At 36.4% G+C, this 10,403-nt stretch overlaps 2 protein-coding genes across 2 annotated transcripts; both read right to left on the bottom strand.

The window, feature by feature from the left end:
• Positions 1 to 1,233: 1,233 nt before the first annotated feature.
• On the bottom strand, positions 1,234 to 4,494 carry LOC101302108 (probable mitochondrial import inner membrane translocase subunit TIM21-like). Its single transcript, XM_004306976.1, has 9 exons — positions 4,310 to 4,494; positions 4,113 to 4,225; positions 3,967 to 4,032; positions 3,861 to 3,879; positions 3,429 to 3,592; positions 2,849 to 3,030; positions 2,677 to 2,725; positions 2,027 to 2,146; positions 1,234 to 1,897 (listed from the first exon to the last, which is right to left on the bottom strand). The coding sequence occupies exons 1-9, from the start codon at positions 4,311 to 4,313 to the stop codon at positions 1,727 to 1,729; spliced, it is 888 nt and encodes a 295-aa protein (XP_004307024.1). The 5' UTR covers positions 4,314 to 4,494; the 3' UTR covers positions 1,234 to 1,726.
• Positions 4,495 to 5,029: 535 nt separating this feature from the next.
• LOC101301816 (serine/threonine-protein kinase rio2-like) lies at positions 5,030 to 9,300 on the bottom strand. The gene is made up of 14 exons (XM_004306975.1): positions 9,263 to 9,300; positions 8,877 to 8,966; positions 8,735 to 8,781; positions 8,567 to 8,637; positions 8,367 to 8,480; positions 8,112 to 8,287; positions 7,921 to 8,009; positions 7,637 to 7,754; positions 7,227 to 7,300; positions 7,039 to 7,086; positions 6,529 to 6,697; positions 6,078 to 6,221; positions 5,710 to 5,808; positions 5,030 to 5,510 (listed from the first exon to the last, which is right to left on the bottom strand). The coding sequence occupies exons 2-14, from the start codon at positions 8,958 to 8,960 to the stop codon at positions 5,319 to 5,321; spliced, it is 1,425 nt and encodes a 474-aa protein (XP_004307023.1). The 5' UTR covers positions 8,961 to 8,966; positions 9,263 to 9,300; the 3' UTR covers positions 5,030 to 5,318.
• Positions 9,301 to 10,403: the final 1,103 nt, after the last annotated feature.

The following is a 10,403-nucleotide window of genomic DNA, read 5'->3' as shown; positions in this document are numbered from 1 at the left end:
TAAATTTCTTCCAAACCATAGTAAAGGCCACAACTTTCAGCATCAATAATAGCTCAAGTGCCAAGATTGATTTGAAATCTAGAATCCAGTGACCATTAACATCTCGAACGACACCACCTGCAACAGTCACAATCATGAGAGAAGACTGAAATCACAATCATTCACCAATCAGGCTTTAAATGCAACACTCCTCCATTCGTCAGCAGCATCAATAATAATTTTTCCAGGACAGATGGGGAATGTAAAACTGGTATAGTGAAATACGATTAAAGTAGAAAAATCATTTTAATTCAGTAACGTTTGGGTCCCGATCGAAGCGGTCAACTTTATTTACGTTTATGTTTCACTAAAGGGAGCCTTATCCTCGGGTGGTAAACATCCCTAAATTTTTACATGGGTGGTTGCGTCTCATCTATGTGAGAGTGTAATATGTGAAAGAGTTGACCAAACTAGGTCACGAAGGGATACTTAAAACCGTTTTCATTAGATAAGTGACGTTGAATTAAGGTTTACCGCTTTGATCGAGCCTCCAACTTTACCAAATTTAGTTGAATTTTGTATATAAATATAATGTTCACATTAGACGGTCAATTTTCATTTTATGAATTTTAGTCATCAGAATCATAGCATGTTTACTAATGTGGTATAACTTGTTTAATAGGTTATACATATGATCCAACTTTATGAACCCACTATACATAGGAAGCGAAATTTTCAAAAATCTCGTGAAATAAGATGTTATCGGAATAGTGAAATACGGCGATGGTTAAAAAATCATGTATATCAGGTAACGTATGGGATCCTGATAATAGCAGTCAACCCTATTTACCCTTAAACGTCTCCTAATTTTTACATGAGTGATTACGTCTCATCTTTGTGAGAGTTTAATATTTAGAATGATCGACTAAAATAGGTTACGAAGGGGTAGGTAAAAGTGTTTCCGTGTCTAAAATGACAATAGATTAGAGTTGACCGTTTGATCGAGCCCTTAACTTTACCGAATTTAGTCCATAGCCGTACATAAATATAATGATCACACTAGACGGTCAATTTTCATTTTGTGAATTTTAATCATCAAATCACAATGTGCCTTTTCATTTTGTGAATTTTAATCATCAAATCACAATGTGCCTTTTGAATGCAAGCTGGATCCTTTCGCATACCAAACATAAATCAATGTATCTCATTATCCTCAAACTTTGATGATTCATAGTATATTGCATACAATAGCCAAAACATAAATGAGGCACTCTAGTTTTTATTAGATTACAGAAACCCTTCGAGTTTTACAGAAGGATTTTTCTAGGACCATGAACCATAGAAGTTTCAAGAAATAAGTTACACCATTGAGCGAAAGGCAAATATTTCACATTTCCCTTGTTTTTGGACTAACAAAGAAAAAAGAAATAAGAAAGTATTTGCAATAAAATGCACATGCTCTTTTCCTTGCTTAAAACAGCAACATGCACTTTCTCTAATTGCAAAACCCAACCACTTGAACAACAATATGCAAAAATAACCGAGTCATTGTGTATCAAAACTCTTAACTTTTTATCATGCGAGTTCATAAATAAGACAAGGACTCAAAAGGTGAAGCTTGGTACTGTTCCGGAAGAGTTAGGGAAGAGCAGCACTAACCCTTTTCCTGGGGGAAAAGATAAGAGAAGAGAGGGACTATTAACAGGACTAAACTCTAGGGAATTTGGTACACCTTGTTGACCAGCAACTAGGGGACTGGCTTGAACTCCGGCAGATAGGACTCGAGCATCAGACGTGACTGGGAAGGTGATGTTGTCTCGACAACCAGATATGTGTATTTCCATCTCTTGTCTGTGTCTTTGAACATCTCAGCAAATACTTTCCCACCTCCGTGTGGCCCACGAACATAGAAATTGACCTACACTCAATTGTGCATACAACCACAAATTAGCATTTCCAGTTAAAAGTATGTTGAGAGGATTTGGTCAATTAAAAAACCAAATGACGAATGACAATTACAAAACACAAACTGCTAAAAGGAAATCACCTCTACATGCTCTAAACCATCTTCATCAGTCCAGATTCTGTTTGGAATGCGTTGTCGAGCAGCACGATTTCTACTTTCTTGACCATATCCTTTAATAGGGAATCCAATCCTCATTCTAACCTAATGAAAGACAATCAAAGTAACAAGATATGAGATACTGTATTGCCATGACAATATATATATGTTGCTATGTTGATTTGACTACGCCATCCCACCAATCATGCTTTCCAATGCCCTGATAGTAGTGTATATAAACTTAGATAGAATTCTCACTAAAGCAGAATTTTATCAGAATGGTGTGAGGTGTTCATACACTTCATTTAACTTGATTCTATCTCAAGTATGTAGCTCATGCATTAAATACTATCAGGTTTAACACTAGATGAGTGCTTATTTAACTACTGGACCCTTTTGCTTCAACTGGGAATAAACTTTATAGTCCTTATACGCTACTTTTTGCTTTAAAGCTTCTGCCTACCCACACAATGTCAAATAATGCAAGTAATGTCTAAAAGGAAACAGAAAATCTATCAGAATACACAAGGCACCAGAGATCAGCATACACAAGTGCAAACCCCTTTTAGGAAGTCATCTTGAATCCTAAATGATATGTTGTTCATGGAAGTTGGAGGACTAAAAGATTTACAAACCTGAGCATCATCTTGAATCCGTTTAAGCGCCTTGTTAAAGATTTTATACCTGTGAATGATCATGTTATCAAATTACAATGATATTTCAGAGCAATAAACAGCATCCATAACCATGACAAGACTATAAGAATGTTAACTAGGAAGTTTGAATAAGATATGTTGTTCCACTTACTCTTTTGGTTCAAATATAAGCTCCTTGAAAACAGAGTATGCTGCCAAGCCAGCAACTCCAAACCCTATAAGAATGGCAACACTATAGGATGCCCCCGCAACAAATGTCAGTGGCTTCTGAGGGATATTGTATGTAGGAGCATCATCAAAAGGCTCCTCCACAGTAGTTATGGCTTTCTTAGTCTGAAGGGGAAACAGTTGACAAATTTAGAATGTAGAAGTTCAAATGTTATCAAGAGAGAATAGCAATTTCACGTGCAGGGCAAGAGACTGTTATTTTGAGGAGCTGATACAACAATCTTAATGTTTATACATTCATACGGAATCATAGAATCTCAAGCAGAAAGGTGGCTGTAAAACTTTTATGTGAAGATATAACAAGAATTAGCCTATTTTCCTCACGTTGAAAATGACACGTGTTAAACATATTTCAACCAGATTTCTATGGTACTATTCAGCATATGATTGATCAAACACATGAATATAGATCCGTAAAAGAAGATGTTTGCATGGTTTAGTGATGCCTTGACAAATATGAAGACAGAATAGATGGGACATGTAACTTTTAGATGGACTCTGACCTCAGATGGAGTTTTTCGCGGTTTCTGTGAAGCTGCTGAACACATGGTTCTACTAAAGCGAGCAACGACATTGTTTGCTCCATAGTTTCTTGTAAGTTGTAATGGAGCCCACTTAGCATTGATTAATTCTCTAGTAAACTTCCTTCCGGACAGAACCGAAATCCCTGCCAAACATGATTGCACCAAAATAAGTTACAAATAATAATCAAATCAATGATGCAACTGCCTACTTTACTAACTGATCAACTCATCTCATTAACACACAGATTTCTGAATTCATTCAAAGTGTTGCAGTACAACATTCACCTACAAAACCTCTATACAAGAAGCAAACAGAACCGTTTGATATTAAAGAAAAAAGAAGAAGAAGAAGCTGGTTTTAATTGGATAAAGAATAAAACAAAAACAGAGTGCATGATAGGAATCACTAACCATCGGCTCCGATTATGCCCTGCAGAATAAAAACAAAAACAAAAATCAGCTTGAAATGCGCAAAAGCAAGAGAGTGGTGAAAACCAAAATATTACAATTAGCTCACCCTGGTCAAATGACTTGAGCGAGGAGTAGACTGCCTTACAACACCTGATTGCACAATGCCCAGTAGCTACACTAATGCCAATACCAAAAGTTGAAGCCTTTAAAGAGCTAGAAACACTAATGAAAGAAAGCAAAAACCATGTATACCTGATCTGAATTTGTCTTGTGGGTGTGGAAAGCCCTTGAAATCTTTGGCAAAACCCCAACTAAACCTGATTGCTGCTTTCTCCTCCATAACTGCAGAGCGCACTTGTATGACCCTGAGAATCAAAAAGAGCATTTGTCAACTAAACCCTTTAACATTCAGAAAAGTCAAAACCTAGTTTTGAGACAGGAAACAATACCCATGATTGGAGATCGAGCGGAAATTTGCAGGCTTCGAGTTTGTGAATGACGGCTGAATGACGCGAGAAGCCTTCTAAAACCCTTAAACTGGAGCTTCGGTTGTGTTCCTGGTCTCCGGGTCGGATTTACACTCTTACTTTTATATGGGCTTTCATTGTCTTGTGCTTGTGGGACTAACTCTTCTTCTTTGATATTTTTCTTTATTTATTTCAAATTTACCATGACAATTTTGAATGTAAAACAAAATTTCTCTTGTTTGAGAGTTTTGTTACGTTTGAAAACCGTTTTATAAAAACATATAAAAAGGGAAAAAAAAAGAAAAAAAAAGGGAAATTGTTAAGGTCAAAAGTGACGCTGTTGTTCTACAATTCTCACTTGGTTAAGGTTTAGCTTTCTTTCTCTTGTGCTGATATGTCGGTTATACTTGATTACAGTGCAAACTAGTATTCATAATATGAATGCTTACAATCTAATTTTTTTTTTCCTGTCCAAATTAGTTTATGAAAATCTAAGTTTTGTCTGCTTTCGTGTATTTGGCATGTTCAAGTTTTTGTTATGTTCAAGCTTTAGTTTATGAAAATTCTAAAAAGAGGTACTGGGTTTTAAAACTGAGTTGAAGATGACCTTAGGTTTCTATCAATGTTGAAACTCTTGATTTTAGTTTTAGATTACGTTGGTTTTCCATGCATTGTTAGTAAGGAAGCTGATGAGGCAACGAGTTGAGTATCTAACTGACATCTTATAAAATCAATAAATACGAGTACAAAGTTCACCACTGATTAACAAAACCAAAGCCATGGCAACAGGGTACGAAGAACCAACATCTACAGTAGTTCCTTCGATCACTTTTAAAATACCTTTTCTCCCCTGTTGGCCAAGGACTCAAAACTTACACTGAACTTATCCATCTCATGATCATCATTATAAGAAAAAAGAGTGTCATATACAACTCTATAGCTGATATCTTCAACACCCAAGCTTGGATTTCTTGGTCCCACTTCACATATTCTACCAGCTACTTAATTGTCTCTGGATTTTGGAACTGTTAGAGGATTTACCACCCTTGTCTTTATAGGTATTTCTGGACGCAAAAGTTTTTCGTCCTCCACGGGCTGCTGTGACAGCACGTCGCCTGACCTTGTTTAAGCGTTTTTCCAACTCAGCATCATTGTCATCATCAACTGTCTCATCATCTCCCTCCTATAAAAATAAAATACTGTAAGGGAAGGAAGTTGAACAAGGCATAAAGTCCACAGTAATCTGTACACAACATTCCACATGTAACCATCTTGGGTTTTGCTACGACAAAATCCTGGAATGTAACATGCCACAATTGACAGCACATTCCCAAGTCCTACATGTATGTCATTATAGAAAGCAAAATAAATTCAAGATCTACCTCGTTTCTGCTGTCTTCATTTTCGGGTTCACTGCTCGGACCTCCTTCACATGTTCTTACATTGCCCTCTAGTTCAACTTGCTCATCATGCTGTAACACCTGATCCAAATACAAATGAAGAACAAGTACAAACATATATTGGATGATGCAACTAGCACCCTCAAAAAAAACTCTCTTTTTTAGTTACCAGACAGTTTATATTATACATTTTGATAGTATCATGCAAGAAATTACTAGTTCACTCTGCAAATACAATCAGTTACGATTTCGCTAATCTTCATTCTGTACTCGGATATAAATCTCTTCAGGACATCAACAGAATGTGAAAGAGCGCATTAAAAAGTAAAATTAAAAGTAGAAAGATGTACCTGATCTACCACTTGCAGTGAATCAATACCCATTGTGTTTGCTTCATTTAGCACAGAGGTGTGTTCATCATCTTCAGTATCTCCAACATCTTCAGTATCTTCATCATCAGAACTAGCATCCTTCTTTATCCCTCCTTCAATAAACTGCATGTGGTAACATGATATTAAGCATCATTAGTCACAGATGTCTAGAAACTGGCCAAAATAAGAAAACCCACGAAAACGCACATAACAGTAAATATCCGATCAAATGTTTTTCGAAAACCTTGGAACCTATAACTTGCAAAAGAAAATATATATTTGTTCTTTTGTGAGCGCCATGAGGGTATGAAAGAATCCAACAGCCTATGGCATTCTATATGAGTAAACTAAGGATAAAGCTCCAGAATTTCACAAAAAGAATGGGGCAATTGAATGTTTAATCACTTTAATGCTTCATTCAACACAATACCTTAGCAATTTCTTCATGATCCTTTTTAGTAAACCCACTGGCAGAAAGTTCTTTGTCCAAAAAACCAGTATCCTTTGCTATTGAAGTAAAAGAAGGCCTACCACTATCATCTGTGTCCACTGCTGTGCCATCAATATCAGCTGTGCATTCATGGAAAGACATGTTGAACCTGAAAAAACAATAAATAAATTAAGAATAACAAGTAGGCTGATCCACTAAGCCATACACTATTTTTCTTCCCTACATCCATCACAATTAACCTCAAGGGCTATAGAGTTCTATGAAAAATTACACCACTACCATGTACCTCCACGATCTAAGAATACATAACTCAAACATGAATTGTTACTAATATGGATTCACAAATAGTACTCACATTCAGCTAACAATGATATTTGGTTCTTATATCCATCTTTAACATGAATTGTCACTTATATTTGTTACTTAAACAAATTCACAACTGCATCTTGCTTATAAAACTGACAATGAATTAACAAAAAGATTACTGACCTCTTGCTGAAAAACTTGAAGACACATTCTACATCACGGTCAAAGTACCTGACATGTGAAATATGATAGAGGATGAGCACAAATATTATAGCCAGTTATAAAGATTATATCGCTAACAGTTAACAATCAGAAATTGCAATAGGAAGTGCGAGAAGATGACTGGTAGTTTTTGAGAAATAGCTTCTTACATTTGAGCATTACGATGTGATACAGAGACCATTTGTGGAAAATCAATCATGGTGACCTTCTCATCATCATCAATCTGAGAGAAGAGAATTTAAAAAATTGTTAAGAGTTTGCAGTTGTGCAAAAAGAGGAAGTCATATAGGCATTTTGATCCATGTATATCAACTCATTATCACTTAGATATCTCCCAAGTGAGAGCCAAAAGGCATGGTCCATGTTCAACTCATTATCACTTAGATATCTCCCAAGTGAGAGCCAAAGGCATGATCCATGTTCTTTATTCTTATTTTTATATTTGATAATGAACCATGATCCATGTTTTAAAGGTTATTTTATTTTCCAAGATAAAAGATTATAGAGGTTCAGCCTAAACGTGAAAACATAAAATTCCAGACTGCCTCAAAATGCATACCATAATGTTAAATTCATTGAAGTCACAGTGAATCAAACCATGTTCTGCCAGACGAACAACGATCCCAATGATAGTATTGAAAACTATCTCAGGATTTTCCAATTGCTTCACCTGCACACTATATTGAACAGAAAGTGAGCTCCATATATCCAAGAAGGAACATGATCAAGATCTTGTTTTTCTGAAGCAAGCTAGCTCTGAAGGAAACATACTAGAAAAACATTAGATCAACCATGAACAATCAGTAATTATTGCCGTTCCTAGTTTGTAAAGAAGAAGCTTACAGTGGGTAGCCTGGTACTAGTGACATAATCACACAATGCCTATTACAATCTACAGCATTTGGAACAGGAAAACCATGCTCTTCTAAAGCCTGCTCAAGCATAGTAACAGCATAAAAGTCAAATCAACCTAACAAATACAGAATTTGACCAACAAAGAAATATAAAAATGACACATGATAGAGATAAAGAACCTTCATAAAAGAAAACTCTCTGAGTGCAGCTAGTCGAGACAAGTATAGCCAATTGAAACTGCTACGATGTTTTAAGTAATCACGCTTAGACTTGACAGCCCTGAAAGAAGTTCTACCGAGCCTGTGCAATTTCATTGCCATCACTGTACCATCTTCGGTGGCCACCTCAAAAATATCTTGATAAAAAGAAATGCTATAAGTACCGAAACCTCACACCAGTATCTGTTACATACAATAAGAAGGAAAGAAAAGTACCAGACTCTTTTCCAACACCAAGTTGACGACCAACAGCTGAAAAGACTCCACGGTTAACCAAAGTCTTTATTGCAAGAAAATCATAACCGAGATACGTTAGCCGAAATCCATCATCTGGATGCACACAGTAATCAAGAAAAATGAGAAAAATATCAAAAGAGTAGTTCTTTATACTGATGGAATAAGAATATTAAATTTACATTTGGAGGCATCGTGGTGCAAGAGCTTATGCTTGAGCAGATTTTTCATAACTTTATAAGTGCCACCATGCCTACATATATCAACCATGAGGCAAGAGTTAGAGAGAAAAGGTAGACAATTTCAAATTCAAGAAGTGAAAAGAAGAAATCTGAAATCCAGAAACGTACTTGAGCGCTGCTATACGCTCAATCAGTTCAGCGGGTACGATTTCATGCTGAAAAAGAAAGCAAAAACAAGGATGAAAGACTGAATACAAGGGTTTAGAACAGTTGAAAGACTAAAAGAAGTAAAACAGGAGGGGACATTTACATTTCTCATTCCCATTTCGACAGCGGTTAATACCCTAAAATCCTCTTTTGTGAGGTATCTCAACACATCCACATCCAACTTCATCTCTGCCTACACAGAACAACCAAGCAACAGCATTCCAACCAGAAAGTGAATTTAGTAGCTTAATGTTTGAGTTGGCAACTCAAGATACCAATCATAGACAATAAATAGCATTCTAAACTAATGCGTCAAAAATCGAAGGCTTTCCCACAACTAAGATTTCATTCAAAAATTGTTCATGCAGTCGAAAAATATGAAATTAAGCTAAACTGTAAGCGAAAAAAGTCAGAGATTCTTGGGTTGTATTGCAATTTCGAAAATTTAAAGAAAAAGAAAGACCCAAATGGGAGTTTAGTTCTTCTTACAGATTCTTGGGTGCGGCGGCAAAACAGAAACCAACGACAACGATGAGAGGTTTTGGTTTCAGAGTTTGTATTTGTCACAGGTTAAAACCTATCAAAACGTCATCGTTCTACCGAGCCCCACAACAGGACCCCTAAAACGGTGCGTTTAGGAGTTGTTGACAGAGAGGTTTTGACTGGTCAAGGAGCCAAAAAACCCTTTCAATTGTGACAATACAAGGAATATCGTTATTCATTTTTTTTAATTTTTTTTTTGGTTACAAAGGGAGCTTAAAAAGCACAAACGAAATAGAAAACTGAAAAAATAGACTAAGCAGTTGCCAGTTTTCCTAGCTTTAGTGACTGAACATAAGTTCGTTATTCATGTATTTTCGATCACCCCGTATATGGATCTAAACATAAGTCCGTTATTCATATATTGTCGATCACTCCGTATTGGATCTAAAGGTCCTGCTGTGAAATATTAAGTGGTCCTAAAATCTTTGAATTTCTCATTCTACTTCTCTCATTATCTTTCCTGGTTGCTGCTATACTAATATAATCATTATCATTCCAGTTGAAAAAAAAAAATGGTCGAATCTGTTGCATTACTTAAAATTCCTTTCAACGAAATATAGGAGTTGCATGTTATCACAGTAATACATTATATCCATCATTAGTTTTTTCCCATTAGCTGCCGATTCATCATACTGATAACTATCGTTATAGGTGCAAGATGAGGCTACGCCTCAAGGATCAAGATGATTCAGCTTCAGCTGTGCTCATAGGTAGGCCAGGAGATGCTCTCTTCGGAACAACCTGTGGGAGCTGGTCAATGAGGATAAACACAATGATAAACTCCGCGTTCCAGATGTTATCTTATAAGCAATGCACCAGTACCGAGTGTGGAAACTTGGATTTGGAACAAGAGATGACTTAATGGTGAAAGCTATGTATGTAGACTGTGAACAAAATGGGCAGCCGCCACTGCAAAGAAAAACACCGGATCACTAAACTCCGCCAAAGGGAAGTCACCCTGAAGGAGCTTTTTAAAGAACAACAACCATTGCAAACCAAATCAGGCATACCTGATTTTGGTTTTGCGCAGTATTTACTAGGTGTGCATGTTGCACCAGGCATACCTGATCTTGGAGTAAAGATTGGC

Source organism: Fragaria vesca, linkage group LG7 (assembly GCF_000184155.1).
Source record: "Fragaria vesca subsp. vesca linkage group LG7, FraVesHawaii_1.0, whole genome shotgun sequence".
NCBI lineage: Eukaryota > Viridiplantae > Streptophyta > Magnoliopsida > Rosales > Rosaceae > Fragaria > Fragaria vesca.
The sequence above is the reverse complement of the archived record's forward strand: the minus strand, read 5'-3'. Positions and strand labels throughout refer to the sequence as shown.